Raw genomic sequence first — 18,952 nt, forward strand, 5'->3', positions numbered from 1 at the left:
AGCTGATCCACATCAACTCTGTCGATCCCTCTCATCATTTTAAAGACCTCTATCATGTCCCCCCTTAACCTTCTGCGCTCCAGAGAATAAAGACCTAACTTATTCAACCTTTCTCTGTAACTTAGTTGTTGAAACCCAGGCAACATTCTAGTAAATCTCCTCTGTACTCTCTCTATTTTGTTGACATCCTTCCTATAATTGGGCGACCAAAATTGTACACCATACTCCAGATTTGGTCTCACCAATGCCTTGTACAATTTTAACATTACATCCCAGCTTCTATACTCAATGCTCTGATTTATAAAGGCTAGCATACCAAAAGCTTTATTTACCACCCTATCTATATGAGATTCCACCTTCAAGGAACTATGCACGGTTATTCCCAGATCCCTCTGTTCAACTGTATTCTTCAATTCCCTACCATTTACCATGTACGTCCTATTTTGATTTGTCCTGCCAAGGTGTAGCACCTCACATTTATCAGCATTAAACTCCATCTGCCATCTTTCAGCCCATTCTTCCAAATGGCCTAAATCACTCTGTAGACTTTGGAAATCCTCTTCATTATCCACAACACCGCCTATCTTGGTATCATCTGCATACTTACTAATCCAATTTACCGCACCTTCATCCAGATCATTGATGTACATGACAAACAACAAAGGACCCAATACTGATCCCTGAGGCACCCCACTAGTCACCTGCGTCCAACCCGACAAACAACCATCCACCATTACCCTCTGGCTTCTCCCATTCAGCCACTGTTGAATCCATCTTGCTACTCCTGCATTTATACCCAACAGTTGAACCTTCTTAACCAACCTTCCATGAGGAACCTTGTCAAAGGCCTTACTAAAGTCCATATAGGCAACATCCACTGCTTTACCCTCGTCAATTTCCCTAGTAACCTCTTCAAAAAATTCAAGAAGATTAGTCAAACATGACCTTCCAGGCACAAATCCATGCTGACTGTTCCTAATCAGACCCTGTTTATCCAGATGCTTATATATATTATCTCTAAGTATCTTTTCCATTAATTTGCCCACCACTGAAGTCAAACTAACAGGCCTATAATTGCTAGGTTTACTCTTAGAACCCTTTTTAAACAATGGAACAACATGCGCAGTACGCCAATCCTCGGGGACTATTCCCGTTTCTAATGACATTTGAAATATTTCTGTCATAGCCCCGGCTATTTCTACACTAACTTCCCTCAATGTCCTAGGGAATATCCTGTCAGGACCTGGAGACTTATCCACTTTTATATTTTTCAAAAGTGTCAGTACTTCTTTTACTTTGAAACTCATAGTATCCATAGCTACTCTACTAGTTTCCCTTACCTCACATAATTCAATATCCTTCTCCTTGGTGAATACCGAAGAAAAGAAATTGTTCAATATCTCCCCCATCTCTTTTGGCTCTGCAGATAGCTGTCCACTCCATCTCTCCAATGGACCAATTTTATCCCTCGTTATCCTTTTGCTATTAATATAGCTGTAGAAACCCTTTGGATTTACTTTCACCTTACTTGCCAAAGCAACCTCATGTCTTCTTTTAGCTTTTCTAATTTCTTTATTAAGATTCTTTATACATTCCTTATACTCCTCAAGCATGTCATTTACTTCATGCTGCCTATAATTATTGTAGATCTTCCTCTTTTTCCGAACAAGATGTCCAATTTCCCTTGAAAACCAGGGCTCTTTCCACTTTTTACTGTTTCCTTTCAACCGAACAGGAACATAAAGATTCTATACTCTTAAAATTTCCCCTTTAAATGTCCTCCATTTCTCTTCTACATCCTTCCCATAAAACAAAATGTCCCAGTTCACTCCTTTTAAATAATTTCGCATCTCATCAAAGTTAGCCTTTCTCCAATCAAAAATCTCAACCCTAGGTCCAGTTCTGACCCTCTCCATAATCATATTGAAACTAATGGTATTGTGATCACTGGACCCGAAGTGCTCCCCAACGCATACCTCCGCCACCTGACCCATCTCATTTCCTAACAGGAGGTCCAACACTGCCCCTCCTCTAGTAGGTACCTCTATGTATTGCTGCAAAAAACTATCCTGCACACATTTTACAAACTCCAAACCATCCAGCCCATTTACCGAATGTGTTTCCCAGTCTATGTGTGGAAAGTTGAAATCTCCCACAATCACTACTTTGTGCTTACCTTGGTGCACAACCTTTTATCCGGAAGCCTTGGGACCAGACACTTTTCGTAATTCGGAAATTTTCGGCTTTCGGAATGGAAGATTTTTAGCGTAGATTTTAACGGCTGGCTCAGTGGTAGAGTGCTCGGCTCATATCCGCAAGGTCGCGAGTTTGCGCCTCGATCCCGGCAGTTACTCGATCACGAGTTTGAATCTTCAATGTAGTTTTTTCTTGCAGAATAGGAGAGAATAAGGAGGGTTAGGCTGGGATCATTCTCTGCGAGATGATCTTAGTGCGGGAGACAAGTGTAGGAGAGGTGTACTGACTGTGTGGGCAGAATTTTGGAAGTGATTGTGTCTCCCTGTCCCTGGGATAGCAGGGGGCGATCAAACAGCACAATACCCCCCTCCCCCTCCAACTCCAGAGGAATCCACTCCCCGATGGGCCGCTACGGCGACAAGTGGCAGTTCGCCCACAGCCCGAGCTGCGCCACCCCAAGAACAAGACGTACCTTGCACACCATCAGCTTCTGCCCCTACGGGGAGCGTGTTCCTCTGGAGTTGGAGCGGGGCTGGGCTGGAGTTGCTGATCTGGGATCTCCGTGCTTGCAGTGGGCCTGGGGGTCGGTGTCCCGATGAGGGGGCGCAGCTCGGGCTGTGGGCGAACTGCCACTTGTCGCCGTAGCGGCCCATCAGGGAGCGGCTTCTGGTGGTCCTGACGTCTCCGGCCAGTTTGCAATTTTCCTCTGGAGTTGGAACGGGGCTGGGCTGCTGCTGGCTGTGGATCTCTGGGATCTCCGTGCTTGCAGTGGGCCTTGGGGTTGGTGTCCCGTTGGTCCTGACGTCTCCGGTGACTGGCACTGACCTGCTGGCATCGCCGACGTGAAGACAGTGCAAACCCCCTGCGCCGGTGCAATGGGCGGGGAGCTGGAGAGGGGAGGGAAGGGGTCACACACATGGCCGGGAAGCAGAGGGGTATAGGTGGGGTGAAACTGAAGGGAGCGACTATCTGCTGCTGCCTGCCCGCTGAGTTAAAAAGTTCCCACGCAAGACTCACGATACACTGTGTATCGTGAGTCTACCGTGGGAACCTTTTAACTCAGCGGGCAGGCAGCAGCAGATTGTCAATTATTAACCCTCCCGCGCAATATACCCTCACCTTCTCTTTTATGAATGGGGATTTAGTTCCCCTTTCTTCGAGGACCGATCGGAGGTTCCGCTGTCACCTCTGCGGGCCGCCCTCGGTGAACGTCTTCAAGGACCTTTCTTCAAGGAGCGAAAAAATGTCCGCTATTTGGAGCTTTTCGTTATTTGGAATTTTGGATAAAAGGTTGTGCACCTGTACTAATATCTGCTATCTCCTTACATATTTGCTCTTCCAATTCCCGATCCCCATTTGGCGGTCTATAATACACCCCTATAAGTGTTACTACCCCTTTCCCACTTCTCAGTTCCACCCAAATAGCCTCCCTAGACGAGCCCTCCAATCTATCCTGCCAAAGCACTGCTGTAATATCTTCCCTGACTAGTAATGCAATACCTCCACCTCTTGCCCCTCCAATTCTATCACACCTGAAGCAACGAAATCCTGGAATATTTAGTTTCCAATCACAGCCCTTCTGCAACCATGTTTCACTGATCGCCACAACATCATACTTCCAGGTGTCTATCCAGACTCTAAGCTCATCCACCTTTCTTACAATGCTCCAGGCATTAAAATATGCACATTTAAGAAACCCCCCGCCTCTTATTCTCTGTTTATTTCCTTTTTTTTCTTTCTCCGCTTGTGCCCGAGTGCTTCCCTTTTCTGCTTCCTGCCTCCCATTCTGTCTACTAGCTTTCTCTATTTGAGTCCCTCGCCCCAACCATTCTAGTTTAAAGTCGCCTTTGCGAATTTCCCCGCCAGGATATTGGTCCCCCTCGGGTTCAAGTGCAACCCATCCTTTCTGTACAGGTCCCACCTTCCCCAAAAGAAGTCCCAATGATCCAGAAACTTGAATCCCTGCCCTCTGCACCAGTCTTTCAGCCACGCATTTATCCTCCACCTCGCTCCATTCCTACTCTTACTGTCGCGTGGCACAGGCAGTAATCCTGAGATTGTTACCTTTTTGGTCCTTTTCCTTAACTCTCCTCCCAACTCCCTAAATCCTCCCTTCAGGACCTCTTCCCTTTTTTTTACCTATGTCATTGGTTCCTATATGTACCACGACCTCAGGCTCCTCTCCCTCTGATTTCAGGATATTTTGGACGCGTTGAGACACATCCGAGACCCTGGCACCAGGGAGGCAGACCATCACCCTGGTCTCCCGACTGCGTCCACAGAATCGCCTATCCGACCCCCTAACAATAGAGTCCCCAATTACTATTGCCCTCTTCTTTTTGTCCCTACCTTCAGGAGTAACAGGGCCGGTCTCTGTGCTGGAGGCCCGTCCGCTCTCGCTACCCCCGGGCAGGCTGTCACCCCCATCCGTACTCAAACAGGAGTACTTATTTGCAAGGTGTACCGACATTGGAGTACTCACTCATCCCTGCCTCTGCCCATTGCCCTTCCTAACTGTGACCCAGTTTTCTGTCTCCCGTGGTCTTGGAGTGACCACCTCCCTGTAACTCCTTTCTATGACCTCCTCGCTCTCCCTGAGCAGACAGAGGTCATCGAGCTGCTGCTCCAGGTTCCTAACACGGTCCCTTAGGAGCCCCATCTCGACGCACCTGGCGCAGATGTGGACGTCTGGAGGGCACTCAGACTCCATGACCTCCCACATCTGACATCCAGAACAGTAAACTGCCCTGGCCCTCATTCTCCCCCTTAACCGAATACAATAAAGCCTTACCCGGGATACAAGCCAATCAGCTGCTTCCTCTAGTCCGGCTTCCACCAGACTCCTTCTCTGGAAGTGAGATGGAACGTTGCAGATTTGGGTTTCTCACAGCTCAAGGAGAAGGGGAGTTAAGGCTGGATTATTTGTTAAAATGGATGGGTGCAGCCGGAATGGTGGATTGGGAGTGTGGGTAGGTGTGTGACGGAGCAGCTGATTGGGAATGTGATGATGTGTGTAACTGAAGCCAGGCAGGGAATGGGGCTGGATATGAGGCCGATCACTGAAGCTGGAGGGTGAGCAGGAGATAGACACAAAATGCTGGAGTAACTCAGCGCATCAGGCAGCATCTCTGGAGAAAAGGAATAGGTGACATTTCGGGTGGAGACCCTTCTTCAGACCAAGATTTTGGGGGGAGCGAGACTAGAGGTATGAAAAGGTACATAACAAATCAGAGCCGGCAACGATGACCCAGGAAAGGTGAAGCACACAATGGTCCATTGTTGGCTGTGGAATAGAAACATAGAAACTTAGAAAATAGGTGCAGGAATAGGCCATTTGGCCCTTCGAACCATTCAATATGATCATGGCTGATCATCCAAAATCAGTACCCCGTTCCTGCTTTTTCCCTCATATCTCTTGATTCCATTGGCCCTAAGAGCTAAATCTAACTCTCTCTTGACAACATCCAGTGAATTGGCCCCCATTGCCTTCTGTGGCAGAGAATTCCACAGATTCACAACTCTCTGGGTGAAAAGGTTTTTCCTCATCTCAGTCCTAAATGGCCTACCCCTTATTCTTAAACTGCGACCACAGGTTTTGGACTCCCCCAACATTGGGAACATATTTCCTGCATCTAACCTGTTCAATCCCTTAAGGATTTTATATGTTTCAATAAGATACCCACTCATCCTTCTAAATTCCAGTGAATACATGCCCAGTCGACCCATTCTTTCATTATATGCAGTCCTGCCATCCCGGAAATTAACCTGGTGAACCTACGCTGCACTCCCTGAATAGCAAGAATGTCCTTCCTCAGATTTGGAGACCAAAACTGCACACAATACTCCAGGTGTGGTCTCACCAGGGCCCTGTACAACTGCAGTGAGATCTTCTTGCTCCTAAACTCAAATCCTTTTGTAGTTAATGTAGAGGCACCAAACATCGTGAATAAGCGGGTTACTTTATTCAGGCATATTAGGTTCGAAATACATACTCTTACACAAAGTTGTTGTTGCTGCTGCGAGGCTGTTACCTCTTGGGCTTGAGCTGAGCTCCTGCTGAGGTGGAAGGACACTCACCCAAAGAGAGAAAGGAGCTGGTCAGCTCGAAGTCAGAGAGAGAGGGAAGGTTGTCCCAGGGTTCGTTATATACACCAGGACACACTCCTATACCCCGTGACAACTCCCTGCCATTGCCCCAGTCACGTGACCCTACCCCCGACTGCTGAGGGTTCTTGTAGCTAGTGGTCAAACCACCGGCTGCTGCCACAGTAATAACAAAGGGATATGAACAAAAACTAGCAGGGTGACAAGGGTGGGGGAGGGGCAGAGAGAAGGAATGCAAGGGTTACTTGAGATTAGAGAAATCAATATTCGTACCGCTAGGTTGTAAGAAGCCCAAGCAAAATATGAGGTGCTGTTCCTCTATAATTGCACAAGCGAAATAGGAGGGTGGATGGCTGAAGTGGGAAGTGAGGGGGGAGGCAGTTGGTGTGGCCTCCTGTTTATCCACATGTAGCCCTGTGTAACTTCATATTAGTTTTTCTTATTAAGAGATTTATATAAGTTTTGCTGTGAATATGTGTTCTGCATTTGATTTGTTGTTAATGAGTTAGATCATTTTTCCTGTGTGGTGATTGGTTTGGGGGCGTGAGCTGGGAATTGTGGGTAATCGAAGTCCAGGAGAGAGAGAGAAGAAGTCCAGAAGAAGACAGAAGAAGCCTAGGCTAACTGCTACCCCTTCAGCTCGGAGGTGTGGATTAAAGACTGTCGCTGTTTGGACTTTGTGATTACGAGGAGAGTGAGAGCAGCGGTTAGCCGAGCCCTGGAGACAACGAGGGAGAAGGAAGATTTCTGCCACATGGGGTCCTCTCTGGTCAGCCAACTCCCCGCCATCTTGCGAGCGTCTGCACTGTGCACTTGTCGGCTTCCACTGTATTTGGCCGCGACGCTCTCCAGCTTCGACCAGGCCTGCAACGTGGGGTTATTCTTGTTTTGTTTTTAATGTTGCCGGCTTGTGTGAGTGAGTGTGTGGGCCCACATAGTAATTAATACTTAAAGGTACTATAAAATATTGAAATTAAAGGTGCCCTATTGTCCAAATTAAGAGAGTGCATAAATACTTAAATTAAGGGTTAACTAACACCTATAAGGGAATTAAAGTTTACGAACCTGGGGCGCAGCTCATGTAGAGGGCAAAGAAGCGCTACACAAAATGGAGGCACCGCTGAGATTGATTCCCATTTCATTTACTGTTAGTTTTTGCCTTTAAGAAGTGTTTTTGTTTCCCGACTTTTGTATTAAAGTGCCTATAGCAGTTGTAGTATAATGGCTACTCAAGCAGACTCTCAGTTAGCAGCTAAGCTTCATAGCTGGTGTAGTGAAGCATGCTTAGACCCAAACCATGCTTTTGTCCTGTTTGACGTGCCGACTAATACTGACCAAGCAGACATTGAAGAGACTGTTCAGACAGTAAAGGCACTTGGGAGAGTAAAGGTACGGGACGTCCAAAGTGACATTCAGATTGGCAGCAACCTGGTACTCTGTGAATGCCGTGAAGTTGTACAGCCAGATCGCATTCCCCCCCAACTGCAGCCAGTGAAGGGAGGCTCAGAATGGAAAATGTTCCTCTTCAATGAACCTGTGAGCCCAGCTGAAGATTTTTTTAGCTAAGCTAAACAAACTAATGACTGATGAAGGAAAATCAGTAAATGATGTTCAAGCCATGCTGACTACAGAGGCTCCACAAGGAAGCTCTCCACCCCAGAGTCCATCATCCGAGCAGTGGGAGACCTGTTGGGAAAAACGATGAGACCTACCAGTGAGAACAATGCATTTCGACGTCTGCGGATGTTCTCTGGAAACCTTCCCACACCGCCAGGAGAGGAGAGCCTTGACCATTGGCTCGAACAAGCCTATCTAATGATTGAAGAATGTGACTGCTCTGAACGTGAGATACGAAAGAGAATAGTCGAGAGCTTAAAGGGGCCGGCCCTGGAAATAATTCAGGCTGTACGACTAAACGACCCAGATGCTAGCCCTGACTGCTATGTAAAGGCCTTGGAAAGTGCCTTTGGCACGCCTGTGTCAGGAGAAGACTTATATTTTGCCTTCAGGAGCCTTCACCAACAGTCTGGTGTAAAGCTCTCTGACTTTTTAATGAGGCTGGAATGCTCGTTGATCAAAGTAGTGCAAAAAGGAGGCCTTCTCAGCCACAGAGCCGATCATGCTTGAATTCACCAACTCATTAGAGGTGCTACTGACTGATATGATGCTGTTACAGCTGAGATTGAGAGAAATAAAAGAGAAACCTCCTACCTTCTTAAAGCTCCTAAATGAGATTCGTGAAGAGGAGGAATATGAGACAGCTCGACGAAAATTAACTACAACAGTAAGACAAGTACAAGTCAGAGACCAAGCCAATACCAAAGCTACAGAAGACCAAAAGTTGAAGGCAGAGATTCAAGAGCTTCGTGCAGAGCTTGGTGAGCTAAGGGAAAAGCAGCAAGACACACACACTGAGCCAAAATTCAAACCCACCAAGAAAACTATAGACACTGAAAAAGAAAACAAAGTTCAAATGTTGAGGCAACAAGTGCTGCAGCTACAACATCAGCTAACTGTGATGTCTGTATCTCACAGTCCTGTGACTGCAGACCCTATAAAGAGGGATGGGAAGGCCAGACCCAGCCCAGCAGCTAAACCACATAATGCCAAAGACTCAGAGAGCTTCTTCTGTTACAGATGCGGAGACAATGGGCATATTGCCACACACTGCACAGCCCCAGAGAACAGCCCAAAAGTAATCCAAAAATTACTCGGTGCTCTGCGCAAAAGTAAGGAAGATAAAACGTCACACAAAAGGTTTGCTGAGTCGAAGCAGGTTGGTCCAGTCTACACACAGCAGCCTCGTAACCTACCACAAGGACTGGTTGGCCCATCCATGATGGCTGATGTGAAAATTGATGGTCAACCCTGTAGAGCCATTTTAGACAGCGGCTCCAGAGTCACTATCATCTTTGAGAGTTGGCACACCAGATTCCTTCCCAATGTGCCCATTCACCCACTCAAAGACCTTGCCATATGGGGACTGAGTGACACTAGCTATCCATATACAGGCTATGTGGCAGTTGAGCTGGGACTGCCTCATAATTCCAAGGGAGTTGAAGAAATAGTTCCCGTGGTGGCTCTAATATGCCCTGATTTGCCAAGTCCTGACCCAGTTCCTGTTGTCATTGGCACTAATACAACAAAATTGCGCTCCCTGCTGTACCAATGTGAGGAACTCAAAGGCAACGATGAGGTTCACTCTCTGAGAATAAACACTGTTCGTTCTGAACAATCCCCATCACCTTGTAATCCACCAATGGATGTGGTCGGCCAAGTGAAATGGCAGGGCCCTGGGACTCTAAGAATCCCACCTGGAGGGGCACCCTATGCTGTCTGTGAAGTGGAGAAGCAGCAACCTATGGATAAAAGCATCCTAATGGTGGAGGCTGATGAAAGTACCAACCTTCCTGCTGGTGTGCTGGTTCTGCCAGTAGTCCTGCCACCCTCAGCTATGGATACCAATGGCTTCACACTCATGCTGAGAAATGAATCTCAAAAAGAAACTGCTCTTCCTGCGGGTACAGTGCTAGCCCAAGTGTACCTGGTTGACTCTGTCATTGAGCCAAAGAAGTCTCCGAAAACAATGTCAATTGATCCTGAGCAATTTTGGGGATTCACCCATTCCCGAAGCATGGAGAGCTAGGTTAGCCAACAAGTTGTCAGAGAGAGCTGATGTATTCTCATTGGAGGAATGGGATGCGGGTCTAGCGAGAGGTGTGACACACCGCATAAGACTCAGAGACTCTAGACCATTCAGAGAGAGATCCCGCAGAATCGCACCTGCAGACATTGAGGATGTTCGGCGCCATCTCCAAGAACTGCTGGCAGCCGGAATAATCAAAGAATCCCGAAGTCCGTATGCCTCTCCCATTGTCATAGTGAGGAAGAGGAATGGCAGTGAGAATGTGCATTGACTATCGTCTGCTGAACTCCAGAACCATCCCAGACCAGTACACCATGCCGCGCATAGATGATGCACTTGATTGTCTGACTGGCAGTAAATGGTTCTCTGTGCTGGATTTGAGAAGCGGATATCACCAAGTGGAAATGTCTGAGGCAGACAAAGAAAAGACAGCCTTTATTTGCCCTCTTGGTTTTTTCCAGTTTGAGCGGATGCCCCAAGGCATCACAGGTGCTCCTACAACCTTTCAAAGATTGATGGAGAAGGCTGTTGGAGACATGAGCCTGATCCAAGTTCTTGTGTATCTTGATGATATCATAGTGTTTGGAAAAACACTAGAGGAACACGAAGAACGTCTCCTCAAAGTTTTGGATCGGCTGGAGGAATGTGCTCAAGATCTCCATTGACAAATGCCAATTCTGTCTACCAAAAGTGAAATTCCTGGGGCACATTGTCTCCGCCGCCGGCGTCGCAACCGACCGGGAGAAAGTTAGTGCCGTCACCAATTGGAAGAAACCCATTGACCTAAAGTCCCTGAGGTCGTTTCTAGGATTTTGTGGGTACTATCGGCGGTTCATTGAGAACTACTCTGCCACTGTCTGCCCTCTCACAGACCTAACTAAAGGGTACCCTCCAGCTCAACGCAAAAACAAAGCCACCTTCAAGGACAAGAAAGACTACTTTAAAGTCTCAGAGCCGTTCAGCGACCGTTGGACCTCAGATTGTGATGATGCCTTTTACACCATCATCCACAAGCTCACGCATGCTCCTGTGTTGGCTTTCGCGGACCCGACAAGGCCCTACATATTGCATGTAGACGCAAGCCTGAATGGCCTGGGAGCTGTATTGAATCAAGAGCATCCTGAAGGACTCCGTCCAGTTGCTTTCACCAGTCGCAAGCTCAGCCAGTCAGAGCGGAACTATCCCATCCACCAGCTAGAATTTCTAGCTTTGAAGTGGGCGGTAGTCGATAAGTTCCATGATTATTTGTATGGCACCAAATTCACTGTGAGAACGGATAATAATCCGCTCACGTATGTCTTAACCACTGCCAGGCTTAACGCCACAGGCCACAGGTGGCTAGCTGCCCTCTCCACCTATGACTTCAACGTTCAGTATAAGCCTGGTCGTGAAAACATTGATGCAGACTTGCTTTCCAGAAATCATCAGGAGACAGAGGATGGATGGGTGGATGTTCCTACTTCTGGGATGAAAGCTCTCTGCCGAAGAATCGCTGCATGTGGTCCCGGCGAAAGCACCACTAGATGTGTCGACCAACTAGGTGCTTCCCCCGATGCTATTCCTGCTGTTTATTCCTACCTCACTCAAGTGGAGGGAAATGAGCTTGAGCAGTTGAGCCGTAAAGAACTGATAGAGGCCCAGAGATTAGATCCTGTCATCAGTGTGGTAATGTCTCAAGTGAAGCTGGGCAAATGTGACCCAGCTCCTAAACATCCAAATGCTGATGTCGCCTTGCTGCAGTGAGAAAGTTCCAAGCTTCGGATAAAGTGTGATCTCCTAGAGTCATTAAGAGACCCTCTGGAAGAGAGGTGAGTCAGCTTATCTTACCTGCTCAGTACAAATCATTGGTTCTGAAGTCCATGCACGACGACATTGGTCACCTCGGCATTGAAAGAACCACAGAGCTTGTCAGAAACCGATTTTACTGGCCCAAAATGGCCTCTGAGATTGCAACCTACATCCAGAACTGTGGGAGATGTGTGGCCCGGAAGTCCCTTCCACACAGAGCTGCCCCTATGCAACAGATCACGAGTAATGGACCGTTGGACTTGGTCTGCATGGATTTCCTTTCTATTGAGCCCGACTCCAAAGGCATTGCCAATGTGCTGGTCATCACAGATCATTACACAAGGTATGCTCAGGCATTCCCGACCAAAGATCAAAAGGCCCTCACCATGGCTAAAGTCCTCTTTGAAAAGTTCTTTGTTCACTACGGACTTCCAGCCCGCATCCACTCAGATCAGGGTCGCGACTTTGAGAGCAAAACTATCAAAGAGCTCCTGACCATGCTGGGCATTCGCAAGTCGAGAACCTCTCCGTACCACCCTCAGGGAGACCCCCAACCTGAGAGATTCAATCGTACTCTCCTGTCCATGCTTGGCACCCTTGATCCAGCTCTAAAGCCCAAATGGAGCCAACATATAAGCCAGCTAGTGCATGCTTATAACAGCACCCGAAATGATGCAACAGGGTACTCACCCTACTTTTTAATGTTCGGGAGAGAGGCGCGGCTACCAGTGGATCTTTGTTTTGGCATTGGTTGGGAGGAAGAGGATGGTCTTAAGCATCACCAATATGTGGCCAAAATGAAAAAAGAGTTGCGGGATGCTTACCAGCTAGCAGCTGAAGCAGCTTCCAAAAACCATGAACGGAACAAAAGACTCTATGATGCAAGAGTGAGAAATCAGACACTGCAAGAAGGAGACCGTGTCCTGGTTCGCAATCTTGGCATCACTGGAAAACACACGCTACAGGACAGATGGAACCCCTTGCCCTATGTGGTGATAGCACAGTTGCCCAAGCTTCCGGTGTATCGTGTGAAACCAGAGAGAGGAACAGGCACAGTGAAAACAATGCACAGAGATCACTTGCTTCCCATTGGTTACTTGGTAAGACTGCCTACTCCTGCAGAGAGGAAAACACAACCAAAGAAACCAGTAACCAGAGCACAGAAAGTAAAGTGTCAAGCCCAAAACCCAGAACATGTGAGTCAAGAGCCACCGACTTCAGAGTCTGAAGAGGAGAGTAATTACTACTTACCCCAGCTAAAACTCTGTCTACGTCCGCAAACCCAAGGCCTGGAGGCTGAACACAGACATGGTCCGGTCATGATAGATACAGCTATCAGCATCTGTTGTAACTTCATATTAATTTTTGCCAAACGGCTTGTGAAACCTGTCCTACGCCTCAGTTATGACAAACTTGGACAGCCGACTGACAGACCTGTGACGATAGTTTATAGAGGCCTGATTCTTCAAATATGCTGTGACACAGAGACCACAGACACTAGTGAACCAAGATTAACGTTAAGTTCAGAATCCATCTAAAGAGCCCAAGTAAGCAGATGTGTTTAGTGCACAGTAGGTTAGCCTGATAGGGACATCAGACGTTTAGCAGGGGGAGGGTGTAGCCCTGTATAACTTCATATTAGTTTTTCTTATTAAGACATTTATATAAGTTTTGATGTGAATATCTGTTCTGCATTTTGATTTGTTGTTAATGAGTTAGATCATTTTTCCTGTGTGGTGATTGGTTTGGGGGCGGGAGCTGGGAATTGTGGGTAATCGAAGTCCAGGAGAGAGAGAGAAGAAGTCCAGAAGAAGACAGAAGAAGCCTAGGCTAACTGCTACCCCTTCAGCTCGGAGGTGTGGATTAAAGACTGTCGCTGTTTGGACTTTGTGATTACGAGGAGAGTGAGAGCAGCGGTTAGTTGAGCCCTGGAGACAATGAGGGAGAAGGAAGATTTCTGCCACATGGGGTCCTCTCTGGTCAGCCAACTCCCCGCCATCTTGTGAGCTTCTGCATTGTGCACTTGTCAGCTTCCACTGTATTTGGCCGCGACGCTCTCCAGCTTCGACCAGGCCTGCAACGTGGGGTTATTCTTGTTTTGTTTTTAATGTTGCCGGCTTGTGTGAGTGAGTGTGTGGGCCCACATAGTAATCAATACTTAAAGGTACTATAAAATATTGAAATTAAAGGTGCCCTATTGTCCAAATTAAGAGAGTGCATAAATACTTAAATTAAGGGTTAACTAACACCTATAAGGGAATTAAAGTTTACGAACCTGGGGCGCAGCTCATGTAGAGGGCAAAGAAGCGCTACACACATATATTCAGCTGTCCAAATGCTCGGGATCGAATTAGTTATTGGAGGATCCAAGTATACTCCTTTGCAGCTTGTTTGCTCTAACATCTACACTCTCCCGCCTCCCCCCACCCCATCCAGAGTAAACCTATGTAGGTGAGTTGAGAACTTGCAAACTCCACATAGGTGGTACCTGAGATCACGATTAATACTAGCATCCTGGTGTTGTGTGGCAGCAGCACGAACTTGCGTACTTTAGAGATACATAGCGGAAACAGAGTGCACCGACCAGCGAACCCCGCACATTAATACTATCCTGCACACACTCGGGACTTTTTTTTTTTTGCATTAACAATAAGCCAATTCATCTACAAATCTGTATGGCTTTGGAGAGTGGGAGGAAACCAAAGATCTCGGAGAAAACCCACACGGTCACGGGGAGAACGCACAAACTCCGTAAAGACAGCACCCACCCATAGTCAGGATCGAACCCGGGTCTCTGATGCTGTAAGAGCTGCAAAGCACCAACTCTACCGCTATGCCACTGTGCCACCCGATGGGATCAAGTCCTATCATTGGACAATTGCCAATTTATACAGACGTTAATGACATGATTTGTAATGAACTAGAGCTAACAAAAATCTAAATATTTTTGAATAACTGGCCTATTTCTGCATGTATTCTCACATGAGAACATAGAACAGTATAGCAGAGGAACCGGCACTTTGGCCCACAATGTTAGTGCTGAACATGATGCCAAGTTAAATTGGTCTCATCTGCCTGTACATGATACATATCGCTCTATTCCCTAAATGTTCATGTGCCTATCTAAAAGCCTCTTAAATGCCACTGTTGTAGTGCGTGGGTCTCAGAATGAAGCACGAAGTCGAGAGAGGCACTTTTTATTACGTTCCTCCCAGTTGTAGGGAAGACCAAACGAGAGGAAGATGGCACCCAAACCACTGCCTTTAAAGCCTCCGGCTAAGGGCCGCCTCCGGACTGAACCACTCCTGTGCCGAGGGGTTCGACACTATGGTGGCACGACCCTTGGGAGCCGCCACACTGTCGTATAAGCCTCCACCCGCATAATTCTGTGTAAAAATCTTGTCCCACACATTAAACTTTTCCCCTCTCACCTTACAACTATGCCCTCTAGTGTTGGACATTTCCACCCTGGGGAAAAGGTTTTGACTGTCTACCCTACCTATGCCTCTCATAATTCTATATAGTTCTATCAAGTCTCCCTCAAACTCCGACATTCTAGAAAAAAGCAATCCGAGTCTATCCAATCTCTCCCTGAAGCTGAGACCATTTAATCCAGGTAACATTCTGGTAAACCCCATCTGTACCCTCTCCAATGCCTTTGCTTTGTTATACCATTCTCAGTTAACTTTGGAGAAGATATACATTGAGTTATTTGAAGTACTGATATGTCTTTCCTTCCTAGGTGTTTTCCCTCCCAAGTGGTCATTTATTGAGAGCAATATTAAGTCTTGCTTCATTCGAGTGTTTAGTCAATCTGTTTGTGGAACCATTGCATATGAAAATGTGAGCATTGAGTCCAGGCCACAGGGGGGCGCTATTGTAACGTATTCTTTCCATAGCCAGAAAAGCAGATGAAAGGTCGTAGTGAACAATTACAATTACAAAATGTAATCAGACCATTTAAAGGAGCAACTAAGAACTCTCCATTTGAGAAGTGCCTGTAACAGACATATAATTGCTTTCAGGTTTATAATTAGTTTTAATAATGCTGGTGGAAAATAAATATTTATATTTATTACAAATCCTATTGTAGACCTTTAAAAGTTTTGAGCAATAGGAGAGTTCTTCTGATGTTGTAAGTACAATTGTTTTCATCAGTGGTACTTTGACAATTTTGATTTTAATTTTCTGTCCCAGTGTTCTTTAGTTCTTTACCTCATGCACTATGCACCACAGTTCAATAACATTGCCTAATTTATCCTCAGTTGGATATTTTTTGGAAGGTATCTTGTGAAATTACCTGTGTGGTAAAATATCAAATTAGACAATAGACAATAGGTGCAGGAGTAGGCCATTCGGCCCTTCGAGCCAGCTCAGATATCACATCTTAAATTATATGGCCAGGATCTTGAGTCACTATAAATAAGGGGCATGAAACAAAGCAATCTTATTTCAGCATAGAAGGGCATTAAAAGAAAATGAACAAAGCTTATTCCTTCATATTAAACCAACCTAATTTGCAGTCAAGGGCATAGCTACATGCAGATTTAGGAAATGTGGTGCTGATTCATACAGAAGATGGATCATGATTGTGCAATAGTGTTCAATGTGGCTGGTGTACATATGGTGTACATATAGCTGCTAAATTTGTATAAGATAATTACAAGCAGTTGAATAAGGGGTGGGAACTAATAAGCTTTGGCTTCTTCCTGCTCCTTTTCGGACACATATGATTTTATTTATTTATAGATATTGTTTATGACACTTTATAAATATTTTTGTTTTGTTTTTTGTATGCTGTTTCACATTTGCTTTTTATTCTTTTATTCTGTTCGAAATAAATAATAATAAAACATTTTTTTAAAATGTGAATGTTCTAAGTTATATCTCCATTAGGTGTATATCACATCTGTAATATAAATTAAGAAATAGGAGGTGGACACAGTTTACACAATTGGATGAATTTCAGATGCAATGGAAAGGGTGGTTAGTATCAGGAAAAATGTTCTGGAAAAGGAAAGTCTGATAAAGACACAGAAATCATTTAAATTGAATTTATGTGTAGGAAGGAATGACAGATGATGGTTTGCACCAAAGATAGAGACAAAATGCTGTCGTAACTCAGTGGGTCAGGCAGCATCTCCTGACAAAAGGAATAGGTGGTGTTTTGGGTCTTCAGACTGAATTTACACTGGGAGAACTACTGGATTTTTCTGAATGGAGGAGCTAATGAGTAGATAGACACAAAATGCTGGAGTAACTCAGCGGGACAGGCAGCATTTCTGGATAGATGGAATGGGTGACGTTTCAGATCGAGACCCTTCTTCAAACCCGAATCGCCACCCTCTCCTTCTATCCATAGATGCTGCCTGTCCCGCTGAGTTACTCCAGCATGTTGTGTCTATCTTCAGTTTAAACCAGCATCTGCAGTTCCTTCCTAGCTAATGAGTAGAATGGCTTCACTCAACATGTGGCTGTTTATTTTGACAAACGCATGGATAGATGTGTGTTTTTTAATTTTCAAGGTTTCAAGATCAGTTTATTGTCACATGTACCAAATAAAGTGCAGTGAAATTTGAGTTATCATGCAGCCGTACAAAGTGAAAAGCAACAAGACACACAACCACATAAAAGTTAACATAAACATCCATCATAGTGGATTCCACATTCCTCACTGTGATGGAAGGCAATAAAGTTCAATCTTCTTCCTCTTTGTTCTCCCGCCATCGGGGCAGTCAAACCATCCGCAGTGGGGGAGATCAAAGCCCCCGCAGCTTTCGATCATGTTGGGGTGATCGAAACTCCCGCGTTGGGGGCGGTTGAAACTCTCTCCGCGATGGAGCTCCCGAGTCGGCCTCTTCTTACCAGAGATCGCTGGCTTCATGATGCTAAAGTCAACAGGTCCCGCGGTTAGAGCTTCGATCCCCGGCAACGGATCGCAAGCTCCGCGATGTTAAAGTCCCGCAGACTCTCGCAGCTTGGAGCGCCGGTCGGTCTCCAGGAAAGGCCGCCAACTCCACGATGTTAGGCCGCAGTGGGGCCGGAGATACGATATGGAAAAAAATCGCATCTCCGTCGAGGTAAGAGATTGGAAAAAAAAATCCCGCAACCCCCCCCACCCCCCACATAAAACAAACCAAGGAACACTAAAACATACTTTTTAACACATATTTAAATAACAAAGTGAAGAAAGGACAGACAGACTGTTGGCGAGGCAGCCACTGCTGGTGGCGCCACCCGGTGTTTTGCAACTCATATTTACAGTCTCTGTTTCATTTGCAGATGGTCTTTTTCTCACAGTTATTTTCCGATGACATACCCTTGCCTCGTGGAAATGCAGCTGTTTGGTCCTCCATGATTGTTATGGTTGCATCATTTTCCTTTATGCTTTCTTTGAGAAAAGTATATACGATTGTGCAGCAGCTCTTGTTTCATCTTTTCATATTGTTTCTATCAAGAACCATCCAAAAGCTTTGTGAGTTCCTGGAAGAGTACAGGCACATCCCTTCAAGGTATTTATATATTATGGTTAAAAGAGAGTGGTTAAAGAATAAATATTATCAGTTGGTATGACATGAAAGTAAATGTTACCCATTACCCATGGCAAACTTGTTTGCAATACATTTCAATTATTTTAGATTTTTAGGTGGATTTATTACCTATTTTAAAATGTAAGATATTGAGGCAGGGACTATTGCAACATGTAAGAAACATTTGGACAGGTACATGGATCGGACAGATTTAGAAGGATATGGACCAAATGCAGGCAGGTGGGACTCGTGTAGATGGGACATGTTGGCCGGTGTTTTCAAGTTGGGCTGAAGGACCTATTTCCACGCTATAAGACTCTATGACTTTATAAGAAGAATGCAAAAAAAGCTATTACATTTCATCAATGTTCTTGTTAATGGATAACATTTGATCCATTACTTTCTTAAATTGGTTTTCCAAGTTGCATTTCTGTCATCTGCTTAGCTGATGTTGATAATGAAAAATCCATTATAGGAACAAGTTGAATCTTCCCAGAAAAAACAAAAATTAAAGAATCCAATCCATCCAACTTTTATTTTGTTGCTGTTGTGACAACTTTTAGACCATCCCACAATTACATGGATTAAAACGAGAGCAAATGCAGTTATAATTTTAGAGAAAGTGAACAATTTTCCAAGTAAAGATATTTCAGTGCTGAACGATGAAATAATTGCTATACAATTAATA

General features: G+C 45.5%; 1 protein-coding gene across 2 annotated transcripts in view; it reads left to right on the forward strand.

Annotated features, from left to right (window-relative positions):
- Positions 1-18,952, forward strand: part of sting1 (stimulator of interferon response cGAMP interactor 1) — a 40,950-nt gene that overhangs the window by 1,667 nt on the left and 20,331 nt on the right. Inside the window, exons 1-2 of one of the 2 annotated variants that reach the window (XM_033029458.1) lie at positions 2,314-2,319; positions 18,017-18,246. In XM_033029458.1, coding sequence (XP_032885349.1) covers positions 18,017-18,246 — 230 coding nt within the window. In that variant the 5' untranslated portion in view covers positions 2,314-2,319. Of the gene's footprint in view, positions 1-2,313; positions 2,320-18,016; positions 18,247-18,952 lie in introns of those variants that run through there. The other variant, XM_033029457.1, reaches the window with a different exon arrangement.

Source organism: Amblyraja radiata, chromosome 11, assembly GCF_010909765.2.
Source record: "Amblyraja radiata isolate CabotCenter1 chromosome 11, sAmbRad1.1.pri, whole genome shotgun sequence".
NCBI classification, from domain to species: domain Eukaryota; kingdom Metazoa; phylum Chordata; class Chondrichthyes; order Rajiformes; family Rajidae; genus Amblyraja; species Amblyraja radiata.